This window comes from Oryx dammah, unplaced genomic scaffold (assembly GCF_014754425.2).
Source record: "Oryx dammah isolate SB20612 unplaced genomic scaffold, SCBI_Odam_1.1 HiC_scaffold_10, whole genome shotgun sequence".
NCBI lineage: Eukaryota > Metazoa > Chordata > Mammalia > Artiodactyla > Bovidae > Oryx > Oryx dammah.
Window position 1 is genome coordinate 71,905,554 of NW_024070194.1, and position 18,998 is coordinate 71,924,551.

The 18,998-nt window shown below is 47.6% G+C and overlaps 1 protein-coding gene across 1 annotated transcript in view; it reads right to left on the reverse strand.

Annotated features, from left to right (window-relative positions):
* Positions 1 to 463: 463 nt before the first annotated feature.
* The window catches only part of FBH1 (F-box DNA helicase 1), a 39,935-nt gene continuing 21,400 nt past the window's right edge, over positions 464 to 18,998 (reverse strand). The window contains exons 13-21 of the mRNA XM_040248259.1: positions 18,178 to 18,314; positions 11,347 to 11,446; positions 11,137 to 11,258; positions 10,636 to 10,711; positions 9,859 to 10,056; positions 9,263 to 9,388; positions 7,032 to 7,138; positions 3,748 to 3,879; positions 464 to 3,264 (exon numbers count right to left, since the gene is read on the reverse strand). Of these exons, the coding sequence (XP_040104193.1) occupies positions 3,094 to 3,264; positions 3,748 to 3,879; positions 7,032 to 7,138; positions 9,263 to 9,388; positions 9,859 to 10,056; positions 10,636 to 10,711; positions 11,137 to 11,258; positions 11,347 to 11,446; positions 18,178 to 18,314 (1,169 nt within the window). The 3' untranslated portion in view covers positions 464 to 3,093. The remainder of the gene's footprint in view (positions 3,265 to 3,747; positions 3,880 to 7,031; positions 7,139 to 9,262; positions 9,389 to 9,858; positions 10,057 to 10,635; positions 10,712 to 11,136; positions 11,259 to 11,346; positions 11,447 to 18,177; positions 18,315 to 18,998) is intronic.

The window sequence follows — 18,998 nt, forward strand, 5'->3', positions numbered from 1 at the left end:
ACCACTTCGCCTGTGCTGGTCTAGCCCAGCAGATGTCATTTCTAGCTGAAATCATGACTCTGAGCCTCTTAACTGAGCTGACCTTCTCAAAACATCCTCCAATGCTCTTCCTGAAAAGAAAATCTAATGTCTTACAATTTCTCACTGACCTCTCATAATTTTTGAGCACACCACCCACACTCCTTCGTGTCCAGCGTCCTTGGTGACCTGGTCCCCCCCTAGCCTGCTCCTACTGCACACACGCCCAGCCAAACACATCTCATCTCCTACAGGTCATACCTTTAGTGACTGCAATTTCAGTTGCTGATATTCTGTGCTATTTTAAAATTTCTCTGTACCAATACTTTAGGTTGGTCAAATGCTATCACCTAGTTTTTTTAAAAAATCTAAAATCTGAAATATGCCTTGAGAATAATTATATGAAAGGACAAAGCAATGCATAATCTACAATGCACTATGATAGTTTAACAATTCTATTTCAAGAATAATTTTTATTTCCAATAACTTCTAAACAAATGGAATATGACATGACATAACAGAATTTGTTTTTATATGGGTAATTCTGCATCAGAACCTCTATATACACGATAAAATCAAAGAAGATGGAGACAAATCAGAAATCCTAACTTTGAAATAAAAAACTAGAACTTGCTATTAGCAGACTGCACATTCTTAAACAAATTTAAAAAGATCTCATTTAAGTTATCAACGAGAAGGGGTTACTTAAAAATGAATGAACCAAAGAAAAATATCTGGAACTAGCTTATAATTATTTTCCTTATTCTCCCAATTTATGTGGTGTAAAAACAAAAAAATCTCTACAGAAAATGTGCACAAAAACACATTCACAACTAAATGAAATCAGGGAAGCTCCATGTTTTAAAGACTAACCTTTATAAAGGATCTAAAAGATTTTCATTTCCATGTAGTGCTTAGTTTAAATTTTTGAATAACACTTTTATTTTTTTCATCTAATCACTCATATTAAAATGATAATGGGTATTTAACACTTATACACAAGGGTATGGGATTAGAAGATGCAAACTATTATGTATAAATAAGCAACAAAGATATATTGTACAGCACAGGGAAATATAACCATTTTTAATAATTTAAAATGGAGTGTAATCTATAAAAATATTAAATTATCATGTTGTACACCTGAAACTAACATAATATTGTAAATCAACTATACTTCAATTAAAAAATCTGTAATAAAAATAAATATAATTAACTTTATAAGTATATTTAACAAAACTATAAATTTTATATAGGAATTTCTATCTTAATAAACTGATTACTGATTTCCTTAAGAAACTAAAATAAATAACATTTCTATTTTTACTGTGTATTTAAAAATTATTTTTCTATTTGAAACACACCAACTATTTGATTTTACTGACATTTCAGAAATCCTTATATAACACTTGAAAAATAAAGTACCAGTATCAATTCCTGGATACTGTTATTTTTAAAATAAGTACCAAAACACTAACACTGATGTTTTACTGTGGCACCGTGACCACAAACATGTTTGTCCTTCACGTTGCTCCTTCTTTCCAGAAGGTTCTCTCCTTCTTTAGTAGGTAGCTAGCCATTCACGCTGATATTAAACACAGCTTGAGCACCACCCGTTCTGGTGGTCCCCCACCCTCCACTCTGATGGACGCCTCTTGGGCCCCAGAGCAGCAGTGCGGCTCCAGCTCTGGACGCCCTTCTCTAACCCTCCCCCGGCACAGCATCACAGTCCTGATTGCCTGCTCCGAGTCAGGACTGCATGTGATTCCAGACACCCATGGGCGGGCCTGCCCAACAGGTGCTCAGTGGAAGCCTAGGATATACTTCTCCAACAACCGCAAGCGCCTTCCTCTCCAGTGAGCAAAACCAGACTTTCAGAAAATGTGTTTGTAGGGCCCTCTCTAGCCATCCCCTCCCCAAATCCTTCTACTGAAAGACTCTGAACACTGTGCCCTGCAAATCCAAACCACTCCCTCCCACTCGCTGCTTTGTTCCGAGTGATCCAGGAGCACCAAGTGAGGCTGGGCCAGGAGCACGGCAGGGGGTTGAGGAAGTCCGCCCCAGCTGTGCTCACGGCCCACCGCGTGAATCCTCCTCCCCGCGCAGATGTTAGCGCAGCCCTCACCCTCTCCACACAGCCACCCTGTCCGCCAGCACCCTTGCTTTCCTCACCGGCCTACTCGCTCGCTAAGCTCCAGTAGAGGCCCGGCATGGGAGGGACAGGGGAGCCGCACAAGGCAGGAAGCCTGCCCCCCACTCAGCGGCCTGGGCTCAGACACCAGAGCCACGGAGCTCCGGCAGTGCCCCACCTGCCGTCTGCATCCCTGATGTGCTGCACGGCGAAAACGTGCAAACACCGGACCCACGTGTGGACAAGCCACGCCTCCGTGAGAACAGCTGTGTTGCTGACAGCCCCAGCACCCACCCAGGAACCAACTGCCTGTGTCCCGCGTGGTGGCTGGCCGGCCTCGCCCCGCCCTCGCGCTCTGGTCTTCTGCCCACCGGCAGGGACGCGAGGCGTCTAGCTACAGTCACTGGGCACTTGTGTGTCACGTGCCTCCCTGTCCAGGCTGGGAGCCCCAGACGAAAGGGCGCACCCTGGGTCTCACAGGAGCCCGGCTCCCCAGAGCAGGAGACATCTCGTTTCTGATGTGTCAACTGTGCCTGGACATAAAGCCTCCTACTCTGTTCATTGTGTGATATGAACAGTCACAGAGCTTTGACAACAGTAAGTGGAGAAACGCAAAGTCCGGAAACAGCGGGGGTGAAGGCAGGGGCCTCACACAGTGGAATGCCAGTGCTACAATGCCTGTTTAATTGAGACCTTGTAATAAAAGTTTAAATACATAAAATGTTTTTTTTTCTTTATCAAAAGACCATCCCCCGCGTTCCTGGCCCCTGACGTGGAGGAGGGGCGGCAGGGTCTGGCTACCTCCAGGGGTGAAGACAAAGCAGGTCCAACTCTGGCTGCCGTCATCATCCTTGGAAAATGCTCTGTGAGCGAGTCTGGCCTCAGGGAGGGAGCCCCCCACGCCGCCGTCTGCAGGGGCAGGAGCCCCCCGGGCATCCCAGCGCTCAGAAGACGAGGAAGAGCAGGGCCTCATGCCGGGGTAGCACGACGTTCTCCACCGTGCGGTCCATGGCGCGCACCTGCTCAGGGGAGGCGGTCAGGAAGGCCAGTGGCCCGATGCGCTGCTCCACACACGAGTGGCACAGGTACCCACCCTTGTTCTCCTTCCTGTTGCTCTGCAGGGGAGGGTAGGAAAGGAGGGGAGGGGGACAGTTGGAGGACAAGCGTTTTTCACCAATAAGTGTGACCTCCCTCCATCAGACTCTGATGCTTTCAGACCTGCCATGTGGCCCTGAGGTCACACCTCCTCCAGCAAAGCATCCAGCGTGGACTCTGCTTTATCAAGTTCCCAGGGTATATTAAGGCACGAGATGAAAAAGCCAGGAAAAAGCTAGCCGGGCCCCCAGGAAACAGTCCTCACCTGAGCGTCTGCACCAGCCTGCCTCCCAGACTGCCACCTGGCTTGGCCCCACGGGGTCCAGTGTCTGTGACGCTGAGGTCCACAGTGCACCTCCAGACCTCCTCATGGAAGGATCAGACAAGCTTCCCCTTCACCTCCCTCACCCATGGCCCAGACAGGCTCACGGCTGCCTGGCGATAAAGCTCGGATGACTGAGCTAAACGCTGGGAAGGGCAGAGGCAGCGGCCAAGACACATACGTAGGTGATGGGCAGCTTGCGCATGGTGAGCACGGCGTCCACAGGGATGGCGTTGCTGCACTGGCCCACGCAGCAGCGCACCACGCCTGTCTTCAGCACGTTACTCGTCAGCTCCGCCTGCAAGAAGTATTCCTGGGAAGGAGAGAGCAAGGGTGTCACTGCAGTGCCTCTGCAATTTTCTACCTGACGTCCAACACTCTAGGCCATCATATGAGTCCCAAGATAAGAAAAGCATGGACCACAGCAGCTTCCCTTGTTTCTCTGCCTTTTCCTTAGGCGTAACACCAACTCTGAAAGAAGATGCACAGCGGGACCCAGTCCAGCTGCATTCTTACTAAAATGACTGGTTTAAAAAAAAGGTTTAATGGACAAACGTGTGACACTATTGGCTATAATATTTTAGGACTACTTCTGGATTTTATCTGAGGCTGACCTGCCTCTGCGACATTAAACATGATCTGCATGTTCTCTTCACAGCCCAGTGAGCTTCAAACACCTGTGCATGCACACTTCCCCAAGCCCCTGGCTGTTCCCGTGCGCGAGCTCTGAGCCTCTGCTGCTTTACCTGCAAAAGGCACGGACCCAGCACCCAGGTCAGCTGGCTGCTGGAGGAAGATGCACAATAGCGTGTGCCAGGCACATGTCGTCTGCACACAGTGGACACCGTGTCAAATGCCAGCACCCTCCCAGATGGGAGACGCCCCGAGAACAGGCACCAGGGTCTGGTCGGCCGCCGCTGCAGAGGAGGGCAACCAGGGCTGGCACACCAGAAAGACCTCCAATGCTTGCCGACAAAGCAAGGATGATTTCATGGGTTTTTCTGAATTACAACTAGCTATTTATCCAAATTTTTTTTCCCCAAAATCCAGGTCTATGGTTCTGATTTATGTGGTTTTTCTGTCTTTCAGGGTCTGCCTACCTGCTACAGCAAAGAACAGAAAATCTACAAATGCTCATGTTCCTGCCAGTGTATACGAACAACTAACTGCTGACCAGGGTGGACTTCACCACGTCTGAAACAGGATGCTCCCAGATGGAGTCATAAGCCACAACAGAGAAAAAGCAGAAGTTCTTCCCTCATGCAAGGTCCTTCAGACTAAGAATCATCTGGTTATACAAATGGGCTGTGCAACAGATGTCTCCTAACCAGCCTTAGTGAGAAGGAAGTACTTCTCCAGAGTCTGTGTTCTTTTCTCCTTGGAGAAAGCTCTCCGCCCATAAAATGTGTGCATAAGCAACTGACATGCTTCCAGTTAGCTTTAAAAAGTCTGCTAGACTCTAACACAAAACCTGTGGGACTCCAAGACATACAATTCCCGTAATGAATATGGTAATACCTAGAAAAGCGATACATTCATTATCCTTTACCCCGAAATTTTGACTGTAGAATTGTATCCCCAAGATGCATTAGCTAAAACAGAAAATGACTTGTGCCTAAGATCATGCCTGGTGGCAAAAGTATTAAAAGCGAAAGACTGGAAAAAGTCCAATATCCAATGGGTGGGGAACTATATAAATCATGTCAGATGGATGCAGTGAATACTACTCAGCTGTAAAAAGAAGAAGAAAAAGCTTTAGAAACTGATAAAAAGTGAGGTATTGAATATTACAGAATGCTACCTTCCGTGGAAAACAGAAAAATACATCTATACATATTTTTCAATATCTGCAAAAGAAAATATCAACAACTAATTTTTAAAAACTAGCTATCAATGATGGAAGGAAAGAGAGTCTACAGGAGATAGGGAGGGAACAAGACTTCTCAAAGGACACCGTTACAAAGTTCTGATTTCAGAAACATAAGTTTTATACATTCAAAAAAGATAATGAAAAAGGACAGCAATCCTTGTAGGGGCTGCAGATAAACAAATACATCTACCTGCACTTAAACTGGTGATCAAGTCACACAGAGGGGAAAAGACTCATTTCAAGCATGGTACTTCAAAACACTGTACTCTGACTACACATCTTCAGCGGAATATTGAGAGAGAGAGCTGTTAGGAAATCTTTAATTCCACACAGTATTCTGTCAACAGTAATACTGGTACTACTTGAAAAATTTTACACCCAGAATAATATAAATAAGCCATTAATAAATATAGTTCTGAATCAAGATTTTCAGTATAAGAGAAAAGATTCAAATGTAAAAGAAAGTAAACTGTGTAATGTGTAAAGAAGTAAAAATCCTTAAAGGACTGAGCTGAGAACCACAAGTGACGAGGGTTATAAGTGCAGTTGGCCACCAGCTCCCAACGGCGCAGACAGAGGGCAGCCCACCTCCTGCTCGTTGCACCTGTGTGTCTATTTAATGTATCTGTGTTGCATTTAACAAGAAGCTTAAATTAAAAACTGGGGTTGAAATGATCAGTGTCAAAAATATGGATTTCCTAGCTCTGTCTGCTAAAGAGGTTAACAGTCTGAGCATCACTAAGACGGAGAGAATCTGAAACCACTGCCTCCTGACGGGATACAGCCTAGAGCGAAGCCTGCTGCCCCTGCACTGTGGAGGCTTCCTGCCAGAACAGTTCGACCCCAGCCCAGTCACCGCCCCCAGGTGACTTCCCGTGATGGCGACCCGGGGCAGGCGACCGCAGAGCAAACAGAGAAGAGAGGACGTTCTGGGGAACAATTAACGCAGTTTTCACAAACAGTCACAAGTGCCAGGGATGAGGGAGGGGTTCCTGGGCTGCTCTACATAAAGAAGTTTAACAGACCTAATAACCAAATGTCTGTCTGGGTCCTGATCTGAACAAACCAACTGTAAAAAGACATTTCTGAGATAATCATAAAAGTATGATTATGGATCGAGTGGTAGAGGCCATGTGGAATCACCATAAATTTTGATACAATAACAGGGGCTGTGGATATGAAAGAAAAATCCCTGGTGTTTGAGAGACATGGACTCCAAACATACGCAGACATAGGACTGCAATATATCATTGTCTCAGATCTCCTCTTGTAACCCATGTTGTGAAATGGTATCACTACTCTACAAGCCATCTGTTATCAATTGGCAATGTGATAATTTGCTTTTGTTACAGATCTAACCACTACCGTAACGCAGGTTCTTCAAGAAAACCACGCTGCAGGTTCTTCAAGAAAACCACGCTGCAGGTTTTAAGAATACATAAGATCAAAGTTCATGCAGAAACTCACACAACAGGTAGAGATTATTTGTACATAAAATTTACTCTCTTATTTCACTCTCTGGGGTACTGGTTTAGACTAAGAAAAGCCAGGCTTATCTATAAATCAGGAGTCAGCAAACAACGGTCTGTGCTTACCCCAGCCAAAGTCAAAATGTTCTCCAGAGATCTGGTCATGATGAGCCGCTTTTTGGCACGAGTTACTGCTACATACAGTAAATTCCACTCATCCTCAGAAAATGACTCTAAAGAAAGAAAAGGGAAAAAAATATATCAACACACAAGCCTGCTTACAAAAATTTATGTTTTCATCGAAACATTTACTACTCCCCACCTACCCTGCAAAAATCCCTAAAGATCTGCTGGCTTCATAAATGAAGCTTTCCTACAAACACCAACTCCAGAAACAAACAAAACCTTACAAGATAAGGGACACAGGACCTTGAGTTCTTGTTTGTGCTGCCTCTGGCGAGTCCTGGGGGCTTGTTCACTGGTCAGCCAGCACCTGGTGCATGGTCAGCAGTGACGAGCCTGGAGCATCGTCATGGCAACCAGGAGGCTGGCAGAAATCAGGCTGATGGAGGTGAAGTCCCTGGACAGACAGGCCTCAGCCACAGCCACACAAGGGTCCCGGGGCGCCTGCGCCTCCTGCCTCGGGGGCTATGCTCTTCCCTCCAAACGCTGTCCCTCTCCCTCAGCCAGTCTGGACGGGCTTGCGCGGTTTCCGCCCTGTCAGTGCCTGCACACAGGAGCCCTCCACAAGGGGTGGGGGTCTGGGAACACATGAGGAACTGTGCCATCCACCCTAGAAGGGTGGGCACAGGATGAGGCCAAACACCACAACACTGAACTGTGGAGCAGAGAAGAGTTTAATGCAGGGCCCTGCAAGGAGTTGGATGGCTTGTGCCCTAAACAGCCCAAACTCCTTGAGACCTCTCAGCAAAGCCCTTTTCTAGGGCAGGGGAGGGAGGGATGAGTGAGTTGTTGGCAACATTTTGGTGGCAGAGCCTGTGTTCCTGAGGTCAGGTCACGGTCAGGGAACGATGCTCCTGTAAACCTCCACCAAGTGAATATTATGCTCTGTTCTGATAAGAAAGGACACAGTCCCCAGGCACAACCGTCACCCTCTGAGGTCCGGTCCTGGCTGAGGGCAGGCAGATCTCAGCTGGTGGCTCCCTCGGGGCCAGGCCTCCAGACCCTGTGTGGCTGTCATCACTGAGGGAACTGGGCACCCAGGCCCTAACAGCCCTCCGGCTCTGCAGGCTGCTAGTACAGTGGGGGCAGGCCCCACAGACTGTGACACACGCAGGCGGCCGCTGCCGTGAGGTCTCAGAGGCGGGGATCAGGGACCGGGTCACCATCTCAAGGCGTGGGCCCAGCCAGGGTGCAGTCCTGGTGAAGGCTCTGGAGCCCTGCAGGACAAGGCCCCCAGCCTGTTCCCTGGGGGCCCTGGCTCACGTGCTGGTCCAGGGCTGGGTGAGCTGAAGGGCCCCAGGGAGAAAGCCAGGCTCCGCCTCTCACCTCACTCTCCTAATGACCACCAGTCCGCTGACAGCTGGCTGAATGGACCGCTCAAAGTCGCTCCCTGACAGCCGGCTGTCTGTGGGAGGGGCCCCTGGGGCACCAACCAATGAGAGAGCAGGACTGCTAATAATCCGGCAGTAATCGGAAGGCACAGTGACAATCCTGGTAAGGGCTGCATGAGGCCACTCCATTGCATTATTAAATAAACTTCACTTCTTCAGGACAGAGCAGCTGGTATCACTATGACCGCTGCGTCTCCCTGCTCCAAAGCAACGTATGCTCACCACTGTGTCTTCCTCTTGTTTTAGGAATATATTTGTCAGAGATTAAGGAATTTTTAGTATTTCTATTTGGGGCTCGCCCGTGCAGGCTATGACCCAAATTTTGACCCATGACTAAGAGAGAGATTAGGAAGACTTCATATGGTTTCATTCTAAGAATTAAATCCCAAACCAACAGCACTGATGCTTAGAGTTTAACAGGTAGCCTCAAGTATAAACTGATACAAAAGAAGACAAATGATAGTGTACACTGACACCTTTTAAGATTCTCAGGCCTCTTTAATTAAAAAAAAAAAATACAGAAAAATACACTCTGGTGGGTAGGTAAACTATGATTTAGAGCTTCTGTCTGATGGGGAAAATCAAGACGCGATAAACCCACCTGCCCTTGGAGAAGCCTGACGGAGGTAGGCCCTGGAAGCTTCAGTTTTTCTAAAAACCACAGTCTAGGAATAATACATTTAGGACCAGGAGGACCTTTCTGTTCTAGGAGGATCCTTCCAAGAGGCCACACCATCCCGGAAAAAGCAAGGCAGCCCCACAAGGAGGACTCTGTCTGCTCACCGACTCTGAAGTGGGGCAGCTGCGCGAGGTTGTGCCTGGCACAGGGCACTTTCACAAAATCGTCCAGGACGTGCACGGTGTCAAACTCCAGGCCCTTGGCCTTGTGCACGGTGCCCAGGATGTACTCTGCAGCAGAAACACAGCCAACCGTCAGCCAGGGCAGGCAGGGGGAGAGAGGGGAGGGGAGAAGGCGTATGCTGCCCTAACTGCGTTTTCTCGCCTGGGTGCAGCTCTGCAGAAGAGGGAACCTCAGTTTGAAAAAAAAAAAAGGGAGGGAGGGAGACAATAAACAGATGAGGGGAATGAGAAACCCACTGCAGGGGCTGAGGACACAGCAGAGTCCGGTCCAGAGCTCACGGCTACCACCTGCCACCCACTTCCTGCACACGAGGGGACAGAGGCCCTGGGGAGGGCAGCGGCTTGCCACAGTGGCAGAGCTGGGGCTCAGGGGCCCCTTTTTCCAGCTGGAAGTAGAGCAGAAAGAGAGGGGGGTGGGAGGAAGGCAGCCCGGCTCCCCTCGGCTGGTGCGGCCGCCCCGGTCAGTGAAGTCCACGCTGGCAAGAGGCCCGGAGGCCACCCCCACCCCACGTCCTCACCTGCGAAGTCCAAGTCCTCTATGTGGCACCGCTCTATCCTTGCCACCAGCTCTGGAAGGCGGATGTTGTACTTCTCCACGACTGCGATCTTGGCTTCCAGCTCCTTGTCCTCGGCTGCGGTCACGTACCGCTTGAAGCCGCTGAAGCCCTCTTTGCGCGCCCACCTCCTGATGAACTTGTCCTTAATGACGAGGTTTCCTAGAGGGAACATGCATGTGGGTCAGGGGGACGCAGCTGCACCCATATCAGTGGTGGCAGTTCCGCATTCTTAACAGACCATGAGACAAATGAATGATCTCAGAGCTGGAGACCTGGGTCCAGGCCTGATGGCACCAAAGCTTGCCCTGGGCGCCGCGGTGAGTCAGCACAGTGACCCATGCATCAAGTTTGGGGTCAAGAGCCCTGCCCTTGAGATCCCTGCTCGTTGGGGATTTGAAACAACGCAGTAATGAAAAAGCAAGCATGCTATGGAAGTGTTAGAAACGATCGCACAGGGCCCAGGTAGAAGTCACCACGTGTAAGGTCCTCAGGCAGACGGAACAAAAGGAGAGTGAGGACGATGGCCGCGGGGCCAGTGTGTGAGAGAGAGATCTAAACTCCCGAGAACAGGGCCTGGAAAGAGCTGTCATCACCTCTGAGAACAGGCAGCCTCGGGTACTGCGCCACCACCAGAAGCAGCACATCGGCTCCTCCAGGGCAGACATCAAGCAACTCAGTGCACCTCCCACCCGACACCAGGGTGCCTGTGCCTGCCCCACACGGCCAGGCAGTACTCACGTTTCTTCCGTTCTTCTTCTGGCTGGAGAAGTGTCCAAATATCAATGATTCTGTCCAATCCAAACGATTTAATCCCCTGAAAAAGTTTGCTGGTGAAACTTTGGGCTTCTTTTCGTCTTTTTGTTTTTGTTACTGTTGTTAACAAGACAAAGTAAAGAGGATGTACAGGTGGGATTTTGAAATGAGCTGGCTTCTTGGAACCGACTCTTAAACTGCACCCAGAGCATAAATGCGGCGAGCTTCTGTGTGTGCACACAGGCAAGAAGGGCATGCACTTTTTTAGAGAGAGCAGGGGAAAAGGTCTGCGGTCCTTGCTGGGCCTTACTTTACAGGACTCGCTGGAGCAGAACAACCGGGGGGGAGTGTCTCCCAGCGCAGACACAGGACAGTCACCCCAACTGCTGTGTGCAGGATGAGTCTGAGCGCGTGGGGGCACTTTCATCGGCTCTGTGTGTGGGTGAGGTTTCCGAGTGAGAGTGGAGGACAGACATGCACTCCTACCCCGATCAAGTGAATCCGGGCAGGCACCTCTCCCTCTGTGACCCGGACGGCCTCGTCAAACACGTTGGCGTTGGTGCGGGACAGAAGAGCAACCTGCCCCTTCGAGTCACCCCGGATGCCACCTTGAGTGAGAGAGCACAAACTCTGGGGCAGATCCAGGCAACGAGGGAAGCTCATCTGTGCAACAAACACGAGGAACTGCAGCCTTACTCTGATGGTTGCCTCCAACCAATGTCTTCTTTCTCACTCGCTTGCAGACATCCAAGATGGTAGCTCCCACGTAGGCTATCTCCACACCAAACCGGAAACTCTGGGAGAAGAACAGAACAAATGGTGTTAGCACCCCCTAAAGAATGAGAGCACACTGCCGTCACCACCGAGGCCCGGCCTCTGCAAACCCTGCAGCGCTTTCCTGACTCATCCAACCTTGAGAGGGTCCTTGGAAATTCCCTCCTGCACAGCCACTCACATGGAGCAGGAGCCTCAGTGGCAGACATCACTATTCTAGGTTTCAAAACAGCGTTTTCTATCTTGAAACCTGAGACTGACCTTTTGTCTTTATGTCTTGCCCCTGAATCCAAACTCTGACAATCTTTTCACCACATTTTCTACACTCTTATCGCTGCTCCCAGCATAGCTCAGAAACTCCCGCCTCATGTCTCACCTGCTTGGCCTCCAACCCTCCTCTCCTGCCCCTTCTCTCAGCCAGATGAATCCTCTGCCACACACTTTCATAAAGCCCTGTGCCTCGCCGCAAACAGGAAGAGCAACCCACGAAGAAAGAGGTAGGGTGTGGACTCTCAGGACCCTCTCAGCCCCTTTGTTCCCTGAGACCAGCAGCAGACTTTCCTTCTAAGCAAATCCCTCATTCTTTCCAAACACCACCTGAAGAAAGAACATAAATTACATGAATTATACACAGAAGATCAAGGGGGGAGGGTGCAACTCCCTGCCCTGTGAGGCTCCTTCAACACCAATGAGAGCCACTGCCCCACTGAGGAAAGCACAGATGAGATGAAAGTGGACATTACAACACACAGCATTACCCACAGCTACTCTTACTGTACTGAGCACAATGTTTCTCGGGAAAAATAAATAAATAAAACCACTGCTCTACTGAACAAGCCGTGAGAAAGATCACCAAGTCCTGAGCATTTCCTGCCCCCTCTCGTCCCCGCCCACTGCATATGGCAAAATAACTTCCTACCCTTCGAAGCAGCGCCCAACGCACTAATTCCTTGACCTCTGCAGCTGGAAAGTCAGTGCTTTTGCCCAAACTCATGGTGTTTACTGCCTTTTCCCACCCATTTATAATTTGAGGTAAAGAAGTACTACATATTTGGGTGGCCAGCAAGAACACAGTTGAAAGAGAGTGAGATTTTCAATAAGTAGTACTTTGCTGCTACAGAACTATTCTAAGTGGTGCTGTTCAGAGTTGATCAGTCGTTTCTCACTCCTTGCAACCCCATGGAATGCATCCACCAGGCTTCCCTGTCCTCCACTGTCTCCTGGAGTTTGCTCAAACTCATGTCCGCTGAGTCAGTGAGGTCTTCTAACCATCTCGTCCTCTGTCGTCCCCTTCTCTTCCCATCTTCAATCTTTCTCTGCATCAGGGTCTTTTCCAATGTGTCAGTTCTTCGCATCAGGTGGCCAAAGTATTGGAGTTTCAGCTTCAGCATCAGTCTTTCCAATGAATATTTAGGACTGATTTCCTTTAGGATGGACTGGTTTGATCTCCTTGCAGTCCAAGGGTCTCTCAAGAGTTATCTCGAACACCACAGTTCAAAGGCATCAATTCTTCGGCGTTCAGCTTTCTTTACAGTCCAACTCTCACATACATACATGACTACTGGAAAAACCATAGCTTTGACTAGACGGACCTTTGCCAGCAAAGTAATGTTTCTGCTTTTTAACATGCTATCTAGGTTGGCCATAGCTTTTCTTCCAAGGATCAAGTGTCTTTTAATTTCATGGTCACAGTCACCATTTGCAATGATTCTAAAGCCCAAGAAGATAAAGTCTGTCACTGTTTCCATTGTTTCCCCATCTAGTTGCCACAAAGTGATGGGATCTGATGCCACGATCTTTGTTTTTTGAATGCTGAGTTTTAAGCCAGCTTTTTCACTCTCCTCTTTCATTTTCATCAAGGGACTCTTTAGTTCTTCGCTTTCTGCCATAGGGTGATGTGACCTGCATATCTGAGGTTACTGATATTTCTCCCAGAAATCTTAGCCTGTGTTTCATCCAGCCCAGCATTTTTCATAATGTACTCAGCATGTAAGTTAAATAAGCAGGGTGACAATATACAGCCTTGATGTACTCCTTTCCTGATTTGGAACCAGTCTGTTGTTCCATGTCTGGTTCTAACTGTTGTTTCTTGACTTGCATACAGGTTTCACAGGAGGCAGGTAAGGTGGTCTGGTATTCCCACTGCTTTAAGAATTTTCCACACAAATTTATTGTGATTCACACAGTCAAAGGCTTTAGCATAGTCAATCACGCAGAAGTAGATGTTTTTCTGTAATTCTCTGGCTTTTTCTATGATCCAACAATCATAGGATGTTGGTAATTTGATCTCTGGTTCCTCTGCCTTTTCTAAATCCAGCCTGAGCATCTGGAAGTTCTTGGTTCATGTACTGTTGAAGCCTAGCTTGGAGAATTTTGAGCATTATTTTGCTAATGTGTGAAATGAACACAATTGTGTAATAGTTTAAACATTCTTTGGCATTGCCTTTCTTTGGGATTGGAATGAAAGCTGACCTTTTCCAGTCCTGTGTCCACTGCTGAGTTTTCCAAATTTGCTAGCATACTGAGTGCAGCACTTTAGCAGCAGCATCTTTTAGGATTTGAAATAGCTCAGCTGGAATTCCATCACCTCCACTAGCTTTGTTTATAGTGATGCTTCCTAAGGCCCACTTGACTTTGCACTCCAGGATGTCTGGCTCTAGGTGAGTGATCACATCACCATGGTTACCTGGGTCATTAAGATCTTTCTTGTATAGTTCTGTATATTCTTGCTCTTCTTAATCTCTTCCACTTCTGTTAGGTCCATACCATTTCTGTCCTTTATTGTACTCATCTTTGTAAGAAATGTTCCCTCTTTATCACCAATTTCCTTGAAGAGATCTCTAGTCTTTCCCATTCCATTTTTTCCTCTATTTCTTTGCATTGTTTACTTAGGCTTTCTTGTCCCTCCTTGCTATTCTTCAGAACTCTGCATTCAGATGGATCTATCTTTCCTTTTTTTCTTTGCCTTTTGCTTCTCTTCTTTTCTCAGCTATGTGTAAGGCCTCCTCAGACAACCATTTTGCCTTTTTGCATTTCTTTTTCTTAGGGATGGTTTTGATCATTGCCTCCTGTACAATGCAATGAACCTCCATCTATAGTTCTTCAGGGACTCTATCAGATTCAGTCCCTTGAATCTATCTGTCACTTCCACTGTATAATCGTAAAGGATTTTATTTAGGTCATATCTGAAAGCTGCTGCTAAGTCACTTCAGTCATGTCTGACTCTGTGCGACCCCATAGACAGTAGCCCACCAGGCTCCCCCATCCCTGGGATTCTCCAGGCAAGAACACTGGAGTGGGTTGCCATTTCCTTCTCCAATGCATGAAAGTGAAAAGTAAAAGTGAAGTCGCTCAGTCGTATTTGACTCGTAGCGACCCCATGGACTGCAGTCCACCAGGCTCCTCCATCCATGGGATTGTCCAGGCAAGAGTACTGGAGTGGGGTGCCATTGCCTTCTCCACATACCTGAATGTCCTAGTGGTTTTCCCTACTTTGTTTGAGTCTGAATTTTACAGTAGGAGTGCATGATCTGAGCCACAGTCAGCTCCTGGGCTTACTTTTGCTGAGAGCTTCTCCATCTATATAGAGCTTCTCTTCTATACAGAGCATCTATGGAGCTTCTCCATCTTTGCCTGCAAATAACACAACGTGATTTTGGTATTGACCATTTGGTCATGTCCATGTGTAGAGTTGTCTCTTGCGCTGTTGGAAGAGGGTGTTTGCTATGACTAGTGCATTCTCCTGGCAAAACTCTGTTCGCCTTTGTCCTGCTTCATTTTGTACTCAAGGCAAACTTTCCGTTTACTCCATGTATCTTTTGATTTCCTACCTTTGCATTGCAGTCCCCAAAGATGAGGCTTTCCTGAAAGCTCAGTTGGTAAAGAATCTGCCTGCAATGCAGGTGATCTGGTTTGATTCCTGAGTCGGGAAGATCTGCTGGAGAAGAGATAGCCCACGTCAGTATTCCTGGGCTTCCCTAGTGGCTCAGCTGGTAAAGAATCTGCCTGCAATGCAGGAGACCTGGATTAGATCCCTGGGTTGGGAAGATCCCCTGGAGAATGGAAAGGCTACCCACTCCAGTATTCTGGCCTGAAGAATTCCATGGACTGTATATTCCATGGGATTGCACATGACTGAGTGACTTTTACTCACCCCTATGATAAGAAGGACATCTTTTTTTTGGTGTGTTCTAGAAGGTCTTCATAGAACCAGTCAACTTTAGCTTCTTTGGCATTAGTGGTTGGAGCAGAGACTTGGATTACTATGATACTGAATGGTTTGCCTTGGAAATGAACAGATATCATTCTATCATTTTTGAAATTGTACCCAAGTACTGCATTTCAGACTCTTGTTGACCAAGAGGGCTACTCCCTTTCTTCTAAGGGATTCTTGCCCACAGCAGTAGATATAGTGGTCATCTGAATTAAATTTGCCCATTTCAGTCCATTTTAGTTCACTCATTCCTAAAATGTCGATGTTTTCTCTTGCCATCTCCTATTTAACCACTTCCAGTTTACCTTGATTCATGGACCTAACATTCCAGGTTCCTATGCAGTATTGTTCTTTACAGCATCGGAATTTACTTTCACCACCAGATACATCCAAAATTGGAAGTTGTTTCCACTTTGGCTCAGTTTCTTCAATCCTTCTGGAGCTATTTCTCCTCTCTTCTCCAGCAGCATATTGGGGACCTACTGATCTGGGGAGTTCATCTTTTGGTGTCATATCTTTTTACCCTTTCATACTGTTCACAGGGTTCTCTACTCCACCATCTTGATGTTTCCTATTCTAAGTGAGCCATCCCCAAATTATCAAGATCTACAAGTCCATGCTGATACAAACAAACAAATGAATAAATAAATAAACTGAAGAGAAGAAACAGTATCTCCTTCACATAGAATTCCAAATAATCTATGTGGATATTCCAACTCTTGTTCTTAACTGAGGGCTGCGAGCCATGACTTCCTTTCAGGGCACACAGTGTGGAAAGAGGAGATGGAGGTGAAGGTGGGAAGCACCTGCCACACCCCAGCTCAGCCAGGCCACCAAGACAACGTCATCAGTTGTAAATCATGTTGATGGTATGGACCCAAGTATCAGTGTAACCACCAGACAAATGCCATCAGAGGGCCATGTGACAAGACACCTAACTGGTGCCCTTCAAGGTCACCAGGACCAAGGCAAGCCAGAGAAACCACACAGCAGTCAACAGGAGCCTATAGAAGACTTGACAGCTAAGTGCAGTGGGGTCACCTGAACAAGAGTCTGGAATAGGAAAAGGGTAAGAATTTGGTAAGAACCAGGGAATCTGAATAAACTGAACTATAGTTGATAATAATGTGCCCACACTGACACGTTAACTGTGGCAAACTCATCACCTGAATACTGGAGGACGCTGAGTGCAACATGTGTAAGAACTGTCCGTACTGTCTTCTCGACTTTTTTCTAAATCTGAAACTAAAAACGTCCATTATAAAAAATTCCTCTGTGCTGACGTCGTCCTAGATTGCTAGAGCAAACAGTAAGAGAAAGCCTGGGGACAGCGTCACAGACTGGAGGCCAGGGCTCCCCAGAGCAGAACTCACGGTGCAGATATGTCCATGTGCCTCGGCACCGCGCACACTCCCTAACTGGGAGCTCCCTAAAAGCAGTGGTTCCCACAGATTTCTGTCTCAGGGCTTCCTCACGCTTCAGAAAACTAGTAAGGACCCAAGGAAGCTTGTATTTATGTGAGTTTTATCTATCTACAATTACCACATTAGTAACTTTAGTTAATTTAAACAACAATCATCTCATTACATGATAACAGAAAGGACACATTTTTCAAAAACTGTAGTCTCCCCTCCTCCTAAAAAATATTTTAGAGACAAGAGTGTCACTACTTTTACATTTTTACAAATCTCTTTAGTTCCCAGCTTAAGAGAGGAGAGTCGATTCTCGGGGTTCTGTGGGTGTCCAGCCTGGTGTGATGGCTTCACACAGACGCGCGCTGAGTCTTTCCGGGCAATCAAGGCTCCAGGGGTTGCTGTGCTCGTGTTGGAAACTAGTTTTTAAAAATCTGGATTTCACTTGAAAGTAAGACTTTTTTTTGGCAATGAACATTTGTTAGCTGTTCCCCTTCAAGACGTGGCTCATCGCATTCATTCCTCAGAAAATGCCACATCCTCAAGTCTGAACAACCAGAGTTGGTCTGTCAACTGTTCATTCAAGTACAAAAGGAAGCAGCAGCCAGTGGAGCTCACAACACAGTCACAGAAGTGCCCCAAGTGAGAGCGGCTGGCACACTGCAGGGGCAGAAGGACGTCCCTCTCCTTCCCATTCCGCACACGGACTGCTAGAGAGACGGGCTCAGGGTCTGCAGGACAGAAACTTTCTTCCCTCTGCTATTAGGGATGCTCTTAGTGAGCGCCTTGCATTGAAGAATACAGACTGCAAGGGCGGGCTGGCACTGAGGCCACGGCTCACTACTGGCTCTGCATCATCCCAGTGCAAATGTCACGGCGCAAAAGGTAAGTGACTATTTTGAAAACCATTCTGACTTTGCAGACCCCCGAGAACCATGGAGAGCCCCTACTTAGAGGCGTGGATTTGCTGCACACTGTGAGCTCAGGCAAAACCTTCCACGGGGCCCAGCACACAGGCAGCACTGGATACCGGGGTGAGGAGCCCCACATAGACTTGTGTTGTGTGTGTGTGTGTGTGTGTGTATGTGTGCATGCATCTGGGGGCTGGGAAGCAAAGAAGAGTCCTACCTGTGTGAGATAGAAGACGTGTGTGTGAGGGACCGTGAACAGAGCATTGACGGCGCCGCGGAAGGTGTAGATCTGCTGGTGGGGGTCTCCCACGAAGATCTTCCCACAGGGCTGAGACAGAACGATGTTCATGATGGCTGCAATCCAGAAGGGGCAAGTGAGCGCTCTGACGCAAGGCCCACCCACACAGCAAAAAGAAACCAAATGGGAGACAGGAAAGGGCAAGAACACTTGCACACTGGATGGCGGGGTACCCTTCCCTGCAGGGTACATGCACTCAGTCCAGGGCAACAGTTTTCATCCGTGTATCTCTGGACATGCTGCAAGGCGGGTGAGATCTCAGTTCCTGACCAGGGACTGAACCCGCGTCCTCTGTACTGGAAGCACGCTGTCCTAACCATGGACCATCCAGAAGTCCCCAAGAAACAAGCTTATGACAGGCGAACAGTCTCTAATCCTACGAATGCACACTATTTTTACTCCTGAACGTGCGACTGTGTCTAAGAAATCATAGAGGCAAATATAAAATGATGCAAATTATCCTCTTTAATGTAATAACTTGGGGCTTAAAGATGACCTACCAAATCACATTATTTTCTATCAGCCACTAAAAAAAAAAAAACATTGTTCATCCTGAATTGACTACCTTTTTCCTTCGGCATGAGTCTTTGTCCTAATAATGTGATGACCTAGGCTCAGCCAATATTTTAAGAATAACCCAAGCAAAACATTTAGAGGAAAATAAGTCTCCCTTGGGTGGAGGTGAGGGCAGAGACTGTTGAAATCTGGAATCAAAGAGTAAAGGATTTCAGAGTGACTAA